Source organism: Carettochelys insculpta, chromosome 13 (assembly GCF_033958435.1).
Source record: "Carettochelys insculpta isolate YL-2023 chromosome 13, ASM3395843v1, whole genome shotgun sequence".
Classification (NCBI taxonomy): domain Eukaryota; kingdom Metazoa; phylum Chordata; order Testudines; family Carettochelyidae; genus Carettochelys; species Carettochelys insculpta.
In genome coordinates, this window is record NC_134149.1 from 19,160,083 (window position 1) to 19,173,660 (window position 13,578).

At 42.1% G+C, this 13,578-nt stretch overlaps 1 protein-coding gene across 3 annotated transcripts in view; it reads right to left on the reverse strand.

Annotated features, from left to right (window-relative positions):
• CHRDL1 (chordin like 1) overlaps positions 1-13,578 on the reverse strand; it is a 55,544-nt gene that overhangs the window by 11,729 nt on the left and 30,237 nt on the right. For all 3 annotated transcript variants that reach the window (XM_075007674.1, XM_075007675.1, XM_075007673.1), the window contains exons 5-8: positions 8,682-8,827; positions 7,269-7,362; positions 3,597-3,664; positions 1,248-1,422 (exon numbers count right to left, since the gene is read on the reverse strand). In XM_075007674.1, coding sequence (XP_074863775.1) covers positions 1,248-1,422; positions 3,597-3,664; positions 7,269-7,362; positions 8,682-8,827 — 483 coding nt within the window. The remainder of the gene's footprint in view (positions 1-1,247; positions 1,423-3,596; positions 3,665-7,268; positions 7,363-8,681; positions 8,828-13,578) is intronic.

A 13,578-nucleotide genomic window follows, 5' to 3' on the forward strand; every position in this document is an offset into this window, starting at 1 on the left:
ATGATCTGAATGCATTTTCATGATTGTTCAGGTGGATAATAAAGATCCCACGGCCAACATTCCTTCTGTTAGTTAATACCTTAAAAGATTAGTTGGCCCCTACGCAAAGGCTTTTAACTCTTTGTGGGACACTTCTGAGTCTACGCTACTCTGAGTTTTGTGTATAGTTGCTATTCCATAGCTAATTCTTTTATTACTATTTGGGTCTCATCCTGCGGACTCTTATTAACTTAAATAGTATCTCCCTTCTACACAAGTTGCTCTGTTGAAATGGGTGAGAACTGAGTGCACTCAGCACCTTGCAGTATCGTGCCTTTTTGCCTGGACATAAAATCTGATGCCTCTTTTAAATTGGGGATTTGGTCACCTCCCCTCCCTCTTTTTTCTTAGTATAATCCTTGAGGAACAAGGCTTAGTCATGCTTGTATAAAGGTTTTCCATATGAGCTTGAGGGCCGAATGTTCCCATACTCTAATAAGACCTGTATGCCTCTCACAGGCTTTAAAGCCATATTATGTTATGTTACTGGAATGCCTCTTGCTCTCAGTGCTTAGTTTTACTTGTATCTTTGATATGGAGTACCGTATTAATCACTGGAAAATAGAATAAAAGTTAAATGCAGGAGGTGTGGAACTGCTGGTCTGCACACTAGATAACAGCTTTGTTCAACACACATGTAATGGGGGTAAGTCCCTTTTCCCTCCACGATGGGATATCTTCTGCAAGGGTAGCTTAAACACATGCCACTTGCATTCACAAGAGTTCCCAAATAGGAGAAAGCATGAAGAAAATAACCAAAAGCATATTTTTCCATGTTCTGGATGCTAGACCAACGGATGTGTGAATTTGGCAGCAGACCCACAGGCATCAGCAGTGGTGTCAGCTGCTCACCTTCCGAGTCCCAACAGAATAATGTTGTCTTTATACAGATCCATGGAACATAGCTTCAGAGAGTGCTTCAGAAAACAATATGATAGTGCATGACTTACGTGAGGGCAAATGCAGCTGCCATTATTCACTCAGACACAATTGCCCGCCCCCCCCAGCCAAAATAACATTCCTGGTATTATATCTTCGCTCTCTTACTGTATTTTGACTTTCTGACTTGCAGGATTCAGTCATTTGCAAATGATCTGCCTTTGGTGAGTGTGAATTTGCAAGGCTCTGCTTTAGGTAGGAAGAATTCTATGAGAGCTATAAATAGCTGAGACCTGACTCCAAGCAGTCTTGCCCAAAGGACTTCTTACCTCGACCGTGCCTGTGCTTGTTGTTGATGACGATCTGGACTATAGTTCCTGAGGCTTGTTGAGGGTCAGACAGGACTCCACGATTACTCCTGCCACTGGAAAATCGTGGATTGTTGACCACCTGTCTTGTAGAGCTGGGTGGCAGATCGTAATGGGAGCGATGGTATGAATGCCTCTGTGCGGAGACAGAAGGAAAAGGAAAGTCAGTGTTTCATTCAAGTGAAGCAATTGGAGAGCTGAACTTCATGTGTGAGTATTGGGGAAACTTCCTGCATTAAGGCTCTCTCTGCAGTCAACATGAGTTTTGCCCCTGATGTCAGTGAAGTGCTAAATCTCAAGATTTGCTTCTTTCATGCCAGAAAGACTCCGGCAGGTGCTTGAGATTAACTCGGATTAAGCTGTAGGTATTTGACGCAAAGCATTATAATCTTCTGCATCCAAACTACTTCTTACAGCATCCCAGAATATAGACTAAGTATCATCTAATATGCAGACTGACCAAGTGCTGCCTATTCTCTTGCTTCTCATTTCACTGTAGCTGCCAAAGCCACAGGCACTCAGAAGGCCAGATTCAACCACTGTTGCTCAGGACAAGCAGTGTTTTGTTGGAATCTGGCTCTCAGGCCACCAGCTGGGAAGTCTTGCGTGATCTGCAGGTGAAAAAGCCTATGCAGTGACTGTGTTTTCAATACAAAGCACTATGGTTATTTTGGGTGCTTTTTTCCAACAATACCCACAGGCATGACTGAAGATTGTACAATTACTATTGTAACAAACAAGGAAGTTATTTTGAGTAACCCAAAGACTTATCAGAGACCACTGGCATGTATATATTTTTCACTCAAAATGCTTAAAAATTGCCCGTGCTCTCTCCAAATTTTGTTTTAAAAATCAATACTGCCAGACAGTTATTGATGGTTAATCATCATCTTACAGGCAGAGACTGAACTAGCCCCAGATAGTGAATTCTTATTCTGAAGACATGCTAACTGGAAAGTAAGCATGTGTTATTACTATTTTAAAGTGATGCTTACATAACAGAGATATTATTTATTCAGATATGGCAAGCACAAGCACCTGATTCAGCATCTGAAGGAATCCATGGAAGTCTTTCCATTGGCTTTGGATCAGACCTGATGTGCACATTGTCTCTCAACAAAATGCAAGAGAATAAGTAAAATTTCCATAACAAGACCCAGAGACAACCTGGGTCAGTCACACGTGCCTCCTAGTGACAATGCACCCACAGGGGTAGATTCTCCTTTGCCTTACACCTCCTGCAGTTATTTCTAGGGTGGATGCAATAGGCATTCTTGTTGAGTAGCGGTCTGCACTCATTCTGTAGCAGTGCTAGTGACCTGACTAATCAAGGTGCAGAGCAATGAAGAGTTAGACCCAGTGAATGGATCTGATCTGATAATGTATCATTTTGTTCTATTGTAACTACTGAATACTGGCAGATACAATAGTATCCAAACACCTAAGCATATGCAATACTGCCTGTGCATTGCTAAGTACTTACTTGATATTAGCAGTGATGAATTTTATAACTTTCTTATTGCTGTACGTGAAGGGTCACTGGCTCTTGCTGAGTCAGAGGCCGCTGAAATGACTATAGAATTTTTGTCTGGCAACAAAATACACTGTGAACCGCATTAAATAAACAGCATTTCCCTTTCCTCTGGTGCTGGCTTTGTTTAACAAAGGACATGGGATTTTTTTCTAAAAATCTTTGTGGGCGATGTTAGACATTTTCTGGTTGTGGGCTGCCATTGCAACACTCTATGAACCCGAAATGATTTCAGAGAGAAAAGCAGAATAAAAGAAGAGTGAAAGAGGAGAAGGGATAGCAAAGTGGAGAAGAGGGATTATAAAAACAGCAGGTATGACAAAACACTATCTAGGAAACTGAAAACAAATTACTCTTTGAATACGACATGCCCATTCTGCCCGCAGGAGACTAATTGCTCATGCTGTAAAGCCCCTGACTCCACAGAGTCACCTTTAAGCTCAGATAGCTGACAGATAGTATATTGCATTGATAGCAGAGTATCCCATGCAAGCTGCTGGTTAGGGAGACACTCCAGTCAGGACCTGGCCAGGAAGATGGAGCTGTAATCTACCACAAGATCATTTCTTCACGATCATCACAGACTTTGGGTACAAAGAGCTAAAGGCATACAGAGTAAGCTTCCTTGGGAGACATATTGTTGCTAGTATGAATTTTTCTGCCAGGTATTCCCATGCCAAGGCAGAACTGGTGAATAGTTAAAAATTAGTCATCCTTTTTACTTGTGTGTACATGACTTAGCATGAACTCGGGTTTCTGATCATACAAGGCACACTTACAGCTTCTCTGTTGGCTGGTTGTCGGAAGATATCCCCATCAGAATGTTCCCAGGATAATTCTCCATCTCCTGCAGGTGAAATAAAGCAATCAGTTTTGGGAGAAATTGTGCAATGGCTTAGAAATGCCTGTGAGAATTCTGTATGGCTCAATGAGACTAAAGATTGAAGCTGAATTGTAGTAAGATCACTTGTTATTAAGACACCACTATTTTTGCAAAATATAGTTATTGTATGTGTCATAGTAGCTCCAAGAAACTCCCATCCTGAGTAAAGAATTCATCATGGAACAAAAAGACAGGCCCTGTATAAAAAAAGCTTACAATCTATGTGACATTTTCCTAGTCTGCTACAAAGTATTATCTCAGTCAATACTAAACTATATGTATCATATAAAGAACAAAGTATGTTTTCATGTTGCAGTGTCCTTAAGGGTTTTTCCTTTACCTTGCCTATTGGCCAGCTCGCAAAACTGGGTAACTCAGTTTATTTCCTGGACATTAATTGTAAACCAATTAGGTTCTTTTTTAAAAAAAATCCAACTCTCTGCCACTGAAATTATAAAAAATAAAAGCAATGGCCACTCTTAATGCTTTGCTCCCTGGACAGAGAGGCAGGAGGCAGCCATGTGTGGTATCATATGTAAAATTGTATAGGAACAGACCTAGAAGGATCAGCTGTAATGTCAGTCAGTGGATTCCTGTACCTATACCCATCAATCCTGACATGTTTGGCTCCATTGTTGCATACACTGGTGCTTTTCATCTGTGGTCTGCAGACACCTGGGGCCCACAGATGAAGATTTTCAAAGGGATCCTCACCCCCATTTGATGTCTTTCAGGGGTTGTAAATGAAAAAAAGTTGAAAACCCTGGACCTAGACAGTCAGCCAGGAGGAGGAGTGTAGGTAGGCATCTCTATCTCCAGGACAGGGCACATGTCTCTGAGCATGCACATAAGAAAGCAATAAACACTAAAAGGAGGAGTTGATGTGTGTTAGAAGAATGTGGAATCAAATATTAGCTGAGGCCAGGAGCTCTGGAAGCTCCCTCCATATGGGAGGGGGCAGTGTTGGCCAAACCACAACCTCACTCCCAATTTGGCACCTCCCACAAAACCACCTCAAGCTCTGCCCCTGCGCTGTATCTTCCCCCTGAGGCCCTGCCTGACATTTGTTCCCCCCCTCCCATTGCTTGCCACTAAGGCAGGTAAAAATGGGCAGGCATAGCCCCCCCATCATTTAAAAATGATAGAGACATGGCCTCCCTGCTCTGGCATCCCTGGCTGAGGCACTTGCCATTTGTGCATTGTGACGTAGGAGGAATTGAAATGCTTTCATGAAGCAAGTAGAGGAGCTTCGGAGCAAGTCTTTGGTCCCACAATACCCAACACAATGATCTGGGGGAATTGAGAAATATAAACAAAGAAATCTCAGCTTCCATTACAGTCTTTGTAAAGACAGCTTTAGAAACGTAAACTTCTACACACTGGTGTGCACTGCTCAGTAGTGCTGAGGGGAACAGTGAAGGAATGGAATCTGTTCTGTGTGAGGGGAGGCTGTGGCACCCAAACAAAAATGCTTAGACTGTTATTTAATAGTTCAAAACCAGGTAAGGATGACTTACAAGAGTGGGTGAGAGGGTTATGGATTATGGTTTGGGATTGTATAGCCCCAAGCCTTTTTGTTTAGATCTGTCTTTTAGTATATGTGTAATGTAATGTGAGCTTTGTCGTACCCCACTCTGCACCACAGAACTCAATGTAGCAATATGTACCCCTAAATCAAGATCTGGATTTTATGGCTTGGAGCCATTTCTAGTCAGTAGGAAGAGGGCTAATTTGAAAACACAGAGGGCTTTTCAGTGGTTCTGTTCATAAATTACTAATCTTCTTCTGTCCTTACAGGAAGTAGAAATTAACCAGTAGTTCCCTCTCCGTAAGGCTGTGCTCATATATCTTCATGCAAACAAATTGCTTAGGCTTGTGCTTCATAAGAATTGCAGGGGAAGGATAAATCAGCATGTGCCAGAATGAAAAGGGCAAGGTTAGTGGGAAAGGAAATGTTACTTTTGAGAAAGTATTATAAACAATGAAGCATTTTAAAAGCCATGATGCAAACTAAGAGAGCATTTTCAAGGTCATTGTAGGCTCTGAATCTGCTTTTCTGCGTAACCTGTCCTACCTCCCACATCTTGTCCTGAATTTCCTACTTCTGATTAGCTTTTTTTCCTTTTTAGTGACTGTCCTCTCCTGTTTTAGGTAGCTGACTGTTTCCTAGTGCCCTCATAGCACACCGCTTCAAGGCATGATGTTTCATGCTTTGAAATTCAGTTTGATTTTTGTGATTAGAACTGGTCACTTTCAAATCCAAGTCACCATATAAAGTAAAATTATGTGCTACCATCCCAGGAAACTAAAAATAGCTATCAGGAAACAGAGACCAGGAGCCAGATGATTCGCTAATGTTTATTTTATTGCACAGTCAAAGTATTGACTGTTAAATGTAATTTGTGAGATCACATGCCAGCAGACAGGGACCCTCACCTTTGCCTGCCTGAGTGCAGAAAGCTTCAAAGCCAAGTTGCCTCATAAAATGTTTCTACATTTAGTTGCTAAAAATATAATAGGAATCAGCCTGGGATACTGCATAGGGGACTGAAATGGAACTTGGGAAACCTGGATTTTGTGACTAAGTTGACCCTGAATGACCTGCTGTGGGCGCCTCCCTGTGCCTCAGTTTCCCTTCTTTCTCTTCTTGGCTGTAGATTGTAAGGTCCTTAGACCGATATGAGCCCCTCACTATTCATTGGCGCAGTGTTGAGTACTGTAGACACAAATGTACTATATTGCAAATAATACAAATGCTCCTTAGATTTGCAAGTAACACTAGTGAGCTCTAAGGGTCCGATATTTAGATATGTAGGTTCCTAAGGACATAGATTGGAACCTAGGTGGATTTTCAAAATGCCTATGTGCTTACCTCCAATTGATTTTAATAGGAATTAGGCAGGTAGGCACTTTTGAAAGTCCCATTAAGTAATAATTGGATTCTTTAGGCAGGTATGCACATTTAAAAACCTGTTCCAAAGTGTTTAGGTATTCCAGAAGCGGATGACATAGAAGCCCCAGTATAAACAGGCAGGTAAGACACAATTATAAAGAAGACCTCATCTGCAAAATTCAGAGGCCCAGATCTAGGGGTCTGACCTTCTCTAGAATTAAGTTCCCTGTGTTTATGTGGGACTGGTTTTGGATCTAGCAAAGACTTGCTAATAAAATGCCAGAGGTACCTGCATGCAGACTGGAACTTTAATTATTTCGGGGGGCAACTGATCGTATCCTAAAACTCAAGTTATCTTGTTCTTTTAATGGCAAGACCAAATCTGGGCACTGGCAGGACACATACATATTCATATTCTAAAGCTCATTTACCAGAGAGGTGGCAGATATTTTAATACATTGCAGCCTTGTTTGACCTCATTATCCTATCCTTTATCCATTATCATTATCCTAAGGTAGCTTCTACTGTATTAATTGCTCATTTCAATTTAGGAAAACAAACCAAAGCCGTGATACATGTGCTGAAATACAATGTTAATTTCCAAGCTTCCTTTGCAAGGCGTGAAAGTGGCATGCTTGCAAGACAATACCCTTTTGCTTATGTAGCAGATTTTACCTCTGCAAACCAGGCAACAGGACTCTGGAACAGACACCGGGAAAGAGCATGTTAATTTAGGGCAAGTCTTCAGGCCACAATACACGTTCCCCTCCTGCGATAAAAAACAAAGATGATGAAGAAGTGGTCTCTGCTTTGATTCATATGGTGCTACACAGGCCCAACTGTAGGATAGTGGAGAGGAGGCAGCTGCCCCGGGTCTGGCATTTCAAAGGGGCCTGGAGCACCAACCACTGCCAAAGTAGCAGCAGTATCAGTCGGAGCTCAGGACCCTTTGAAATGTGGTAGAGCTGTGCCGCTGCTCGCTCCTAGTTCTGAGAGAGTGTGGGGGGGCCAAGGCTGACTGCTCTAAGCCCTGCCCCTCCCACCCCTGGCCCCACACCTTCTGGGGACAGGGAGCTGGGTCCTCTTCCCACCTTTCCTGCAGTGGCTTTTGGCCCCGCTGGTGTTACAAATTTACATTTATACAGATAGTACAGTGCTCAGGACATGTGCCTAACATACCAGAAGACTCAATCCCCAAGACAATGCTCACATAGGCATTACCTAATGCAACCTCCCTACTCACTGCCCCACCAAAGTGTTCCCTCTTGACCGGGAGTGACTGCATTTAGCATTGACCAGCGTTCCTAGTAAGCCGAGCACTTGAGCGGCTGCCCAGGAGAGAGTCACGTGCTGCCCCGCTGATTAGCCAAGCGCCACAGTTAGCAGCTGGTGTTTCTATTGGTGGTACGTATCCACTCATGCCTTGGTGCACATGAAATGTGTTCCATCCATGGATAGGAAACATTAGAGAGAACATGGGCAATGCCCAGTCATGTCATCTCCAAGTCCATTCAGTAGTTGAGCTTGTGGGTCAGATGGCTACTGAGATGGGTCCGGAATGCAAAGTGTGGTGGTGATTGATTGAATGAAGGGGCCACAAGTTTGTCCAGGAAGAGGTAGAGAGATTGAAACTGTTGCTCCATGTCATAGAGTGGCTCTGAACAGGCTCTCACAAGCTCTGAAAGGTTGCTTATGAGAACCTTTACTAATTCAGAATAGTTCTGGCCTCTTTTAGAGAGCCAGTGTTAAACTTTCCTCAGTCAGGTTGACAGAAAATTATACATATTCCAATTAGCAAAATTCTACCAGCCATCTAACTACTTTGAGTGTGTTGAGTGTGGGCTCATATATAAAGTATTCAGAGCATGCTAGATTTTGTTTAATGTCTTTGGAGTAGGAAGCAGAATGGCATTTACTTGGTGCTGCATATTGGCTCTGAGTACGCTTTTATGTATCATGGTTTTGCTACTGATTTGCAGCCTCCACTGCTGCAGTTCTATTGTATGTTAGTTAAGGTTCAATAAGCTAGTCTCCCAGCAAAGAGCATCTAGCAGAGATACAGCCATGTTCAATCAAATCATTACTTACTGAGCAGCTGCACTGTGCGCACTGGTTGGGCTGTCTGTGCTGAAAAAGCCCTTCTGCCACAAACATTTCCCCATGGTGGTAGGTAGTGCCATTGTATTCACAGGATTTCCCGGTGATTTTACTGCTGACAGAGAAAAGTGAGTCCTCTGGAACAAATGAGAAAAAAAATATTTCATTAAAAAGATACTTCAGAAGTCATTCAATCATGTAGTCCACAAGGCTAGTTTCTAGATTGCTATGTTGCATAATGTGTTTTCTTTGCTGGGTTTGATTGATTATATTCTTATTTTCCTGGGGATTTGTTTATACTGAATTCTAGTATAACTCATAATATTTTACACTAATAAGGAACCTACAGGCCTGTATCCTGTATGACTAAATTAGAGCAAATTAGCAGAAGTATTTGTAACCTCTGGCATAGATAAATGCCCTACTGGTTATTATCCCTTTTGTCTTTGGGGTTCTGAATGGAGAACTGAATAGAGAACTGAATGTGTTTACCATTAATCTGAAATGGACCAGTAACCACAAGGTACACCACACAACATGGAGGTCATGATTTAGGCCAAAGGAAAAGGTTTTGGGGATGAGATAATTGATATTAATACATATAAACATGTCATAATATATTAGCCTGTAAAATAAGTGCATATGAAGATTTTCCCTGGTGAGGAAATAAAGCTGGATGTTCGGGGTATTGCTTGGATCAGTGGGGCCAACAGCCACTGGGGGCCTCTGGGCAAGGTGGGAGGGGGTCTGGCTCTGCACCACTGGAAGGGATAGGGGTCATGGGTAGAAGGGGCAGGGCCTAGGGCAATCAGCCTTTAGCACTGCCTGGACGGCGGTGCTGGGCCCCTCACCCCTGCCATGCACAGCTGTACGGAGTGATGCTATAGCAGCAGTTCAAAGGGGCATGGAGCTCAGGCCATCACCATTGCCAAAGTAGCAGCAGCTGGAGCTCTGGGCCCCTTTGAAAGAACACCAGGCCCTTGTGCAACTATCCCCTTGTCCCCCCACCACATGGGTGGGCCTGGCCAAGACCCTTTTAAAGGGTGAACAACCATGCAGAGGGGGGGTCATTCTCTATATTTTCTATTAATCTGTCAGCTCTGCTTTGTCAGAATAGTTTAGCTACTCCACACTTAAACCTGTTCTCAAGCTGGGGAACCTGGACCATCAAATTCATTGATCGTACTAGGGATGAGGCTGGTTCTCTCTCCCCCACACCAGCTCTGCAGCAAACAGTAAGAGTGTGTGCTGGTTTCAATAGACTTTTAGAACAAAAATGTTCCCAACAGGGACCAGAGCATTGTATTACTTCTTTGTGGCTGTGTGTTTTATATATTTGGTTATATTCATTCATTTTAATAAAGATCTTGAAATTTTACCTTTTCCTCAATATGAATCCTTGCCACACACCCTTAAGGTCTGCTATGACATTGAACTTTCTGAGTTCTCTAATGTAGCCTAAGTTGAGACAAGAACCTAAGTATCTTCTGGTCAGATCATGGGTGAGCTGTAGTAAAACTAGCCTAAAATTACATTAATAAATAAAGGAAGCACTGAGTTTGGAACAGAAACTTATTACTTTATGGAAAGTGGGCAAATTTAGTCATGGTACAAAACTTTCTCGTTCAAGTAATGTTAAACTGCTATTTTATTTTTCTTAACCTCAGAGCACCAGATTTAAAAAAAGAAGAAAGGCTGTGTCTGCTGTTAGTCTTTTGCAGACCTACAATCGACATACAATAGTAGCATTGAGGGAATGATTTCAGACTGCTACAGTACTTCTACTGAAGGAACAGTGTCACAGCATTGCCAACCACACAGTAGTGTTTGTCAGCTAAAAGGACAGGTGGTCATGGTTAGGAGTGGACTTAGAACAGGTTATGGTGTATGTAGTTTCTCTGGACCTGCTAAATATCCAATTCTTTGGTTCGCTGTATATTAAAAAACAGTTTCAAGCTGACCTAAATTAAGCTTAGAGTATTTTTATTTTTATGCTTCTTTTTTTTGCAAACTATAAAGCTCTGGGAGTTTGGGGGTGGGGGCATGTGGGAAGAATTCATTGTTGGTCAAATGAAATGTTTCATTTGCCCTAAAATAAAACTTACTTTAATTTTGAGGACTTTTAAAATAGTTTTTTAACAATAACATTGCAGGTAATTTCAAAACAAAGTCATTTTGAAGTGAAACATTTTGAAATGTTTGTTTAGCTTTTTTTCAGCCGCAACAATTTGTGAAATGTTTCAATCAATCTCCATCTGCATTTTTAGCAAAATGCATTTTAGCATTTTTGAACAAAAACCATCCAGTTCTGGTTGCTTCTATCAGGAGAGCCAGTATGATTTGCTTTGTGGTAGTGCCAAGGAGACTCAGGCATGGACCAGTACCCCTTTGTGCTTGGTGCTGTACAAATACCAGACCGTCTAAGCATATGAGTCCATGCTACCAAGGCCATATGTTATCAACCTACACTGTAGCTTAACTTTTTCTGATCGCCTCCATGTGGGGGAACAACACTGTTCTAATATGTCTGTTAGGCAAAGTCAGGTTATCTGCACTATGCAAAGAAATCATGGTAAAACTCTGTTACCAGCATATATGCCCAGACAGAGATGTACCTTGGAGGGCCATGTTCCCAGTGGCTTCCACGCTTAATTCCTAGCATTGACCACAGCTGGCAAAGTGATATTTTTCATCTTAACTTGCTGTCCACAGTTTTGTTAACCTGATGTTTGCACACAAATTATTTTCAAATATTCAAATTAGACCCTTGAATAATTTGCATACACCATCACATGTAGAACTGCCTAGAATTTGGCAGCCATGATCCAGTTCTGGGACCATCTGCCTCAGCTCAGCAGAATTATTGTCTGGGTTTTCTTCTATGGCCTGACTTCTGTGCCATCTGCAACCCCAGCTCTAGTTCAAGCAGCTTAGAGGCTGCTCTAACTAACACCAGTTGATGAAAGTCCCAAAGGAGTTGTCTTCCAGCTTGCATATATGTGATGCGTGTCCTGGTCAGGGCTACAGGCTATGCTCAGTGCGCCGTGATGGGACTTCACACAGGAATCTTCAATGGGGGAGCTGGGGGGCAGTTTCTGCTTCCTTTGTGTTTCCTGAGTGATGCTTTGAGAGTAGAGTGGGGCTGTGACTCTGGCATGATTCATTTACATTTGTCACTGTAGCCTCCAGAAATGGGCACAGGCATTTTAAAGCAGGAGAGCTCCATAAAAACAACAGTGCCGTGATTGTTCTCTGGAGTCAGTGAATCACTTCAGATTTCAAGGAATGCAGCTGACATTTCATTTGGTGGGTTTGGGGTTTCACACAAGAGAAACATGAACTGCAACATCATGTTTGGCAGTAGCCCTTTAATATCTGCCAGCTCATTTCACAGACAAACCTCTCCAAAATGATTATGTCATCAAAGAATGCAGGCTTTTTAGCTGAGCCCTCAACCTAAGAAGCAAAAGCTTTTAGACTATCAGCGCTAGATTTAAACTCTGATATTTAGAGCCTGCCATAAAAGTGTGTGTTTTGGTATGCTGGCACCACTGCATATTAATATTCTTTTCAACATGGGGGGAATTAATAAATGACAAATAGAAAAGTACAGTGTGTGCAAAACTCAATATTTTAAAGCCTGGCATGTTGGTGCAGGGCCTCCTGCTATGAAAAAGAGAGTTAGAGGAGGAGGAGGAGGAGGAGCTATGCTAGCCAAAGCACTAGAGGATTTAGTACTCCTAAATTACCCTTTGTATTTCATGTACATGGTTGTATCTTTTTAGGAGGTGTGTTTACTATTTGTATTTCTAGTCTGTGAATTTATTTCACCTCCATAAATAGCTCTCTGCTGTGATAAGGAAAAGCAAAAGGGAAAAGCATGGCTGAAGCATGGATATACAAACCTCCAATCTTTCTCTTCTTTGATATTTTAGTGTACTTAAGCTTTATGTCCTTGACATGCTTTATGATGGACGACATGTACAGTTATGTGGAAACTTCTGTTTGTCAGCAACATTCAACAGTCCAGGAGCAGAACACTCATTTGTCCATATTCTGGTACCTATTATTAATATCCTTCCAACATGAAAGGTAAATCAATCTCTTAATTCCCGAATCTGCTGCACTGGCTTCTGTTTCTACTCTGTCAGATGCTATGGCATCCAAGCTTTCAGCTACTAGTACCATCTTGGACAGGAAAGGAGCTCTTACTGTTTCTGGAGTCAAGAAATAAAACTCAGTTTCTTGCCATAAGAAAGATAATCAGGTTCTTTGCATGCCCAGAGAAAGGAGGACCCTGCTGAAAACAATGGGAAACGAGGTCTGAGTTCTTGGTCATTGTTAGCTTGCTAAGGTGCTGTAAGAAAGGCAAGAGGCAACTCACACCTTAAAGTTGGAAAGGTAGCTGATGGCTAGGGTCCTCTTTTAGAGGACTATGTATGGCCATCGCAGAAGGGACCCTCTGAGATATAGGAGAGTTGTCATTGAAAAGTGGGTAGCAAACATAAGGGGAAACTTTCTTGGTTTATGGAAGCATCTGTCTATAGAGTTACTGTTGGAATAAATGTTCTGACAAAACTTCATCGACAAATCCTGTCTACACATAAAAGCGGATCAGTTTTTTAATGCATTCTGTCAACAGAAGAGCCCTCCGGAACATCTACACAGATTTCTGTCAACAATTTCTGTCAACAAAATGTATTTTGTGTGTAGATGCACTGTGACTTTTGTCGCCGAAACCCCAGTTCTGTCTACAAAACTCTCTAGTACAGACATACCCCAGGTGTATTGTGCACTGTACCTTTAAAAATCTTTATATCTGAAACTGTCATACAGTCTCATCTTTCACTGTAAATAACACAGAGCTATGACAAAACCTGCTGACCCA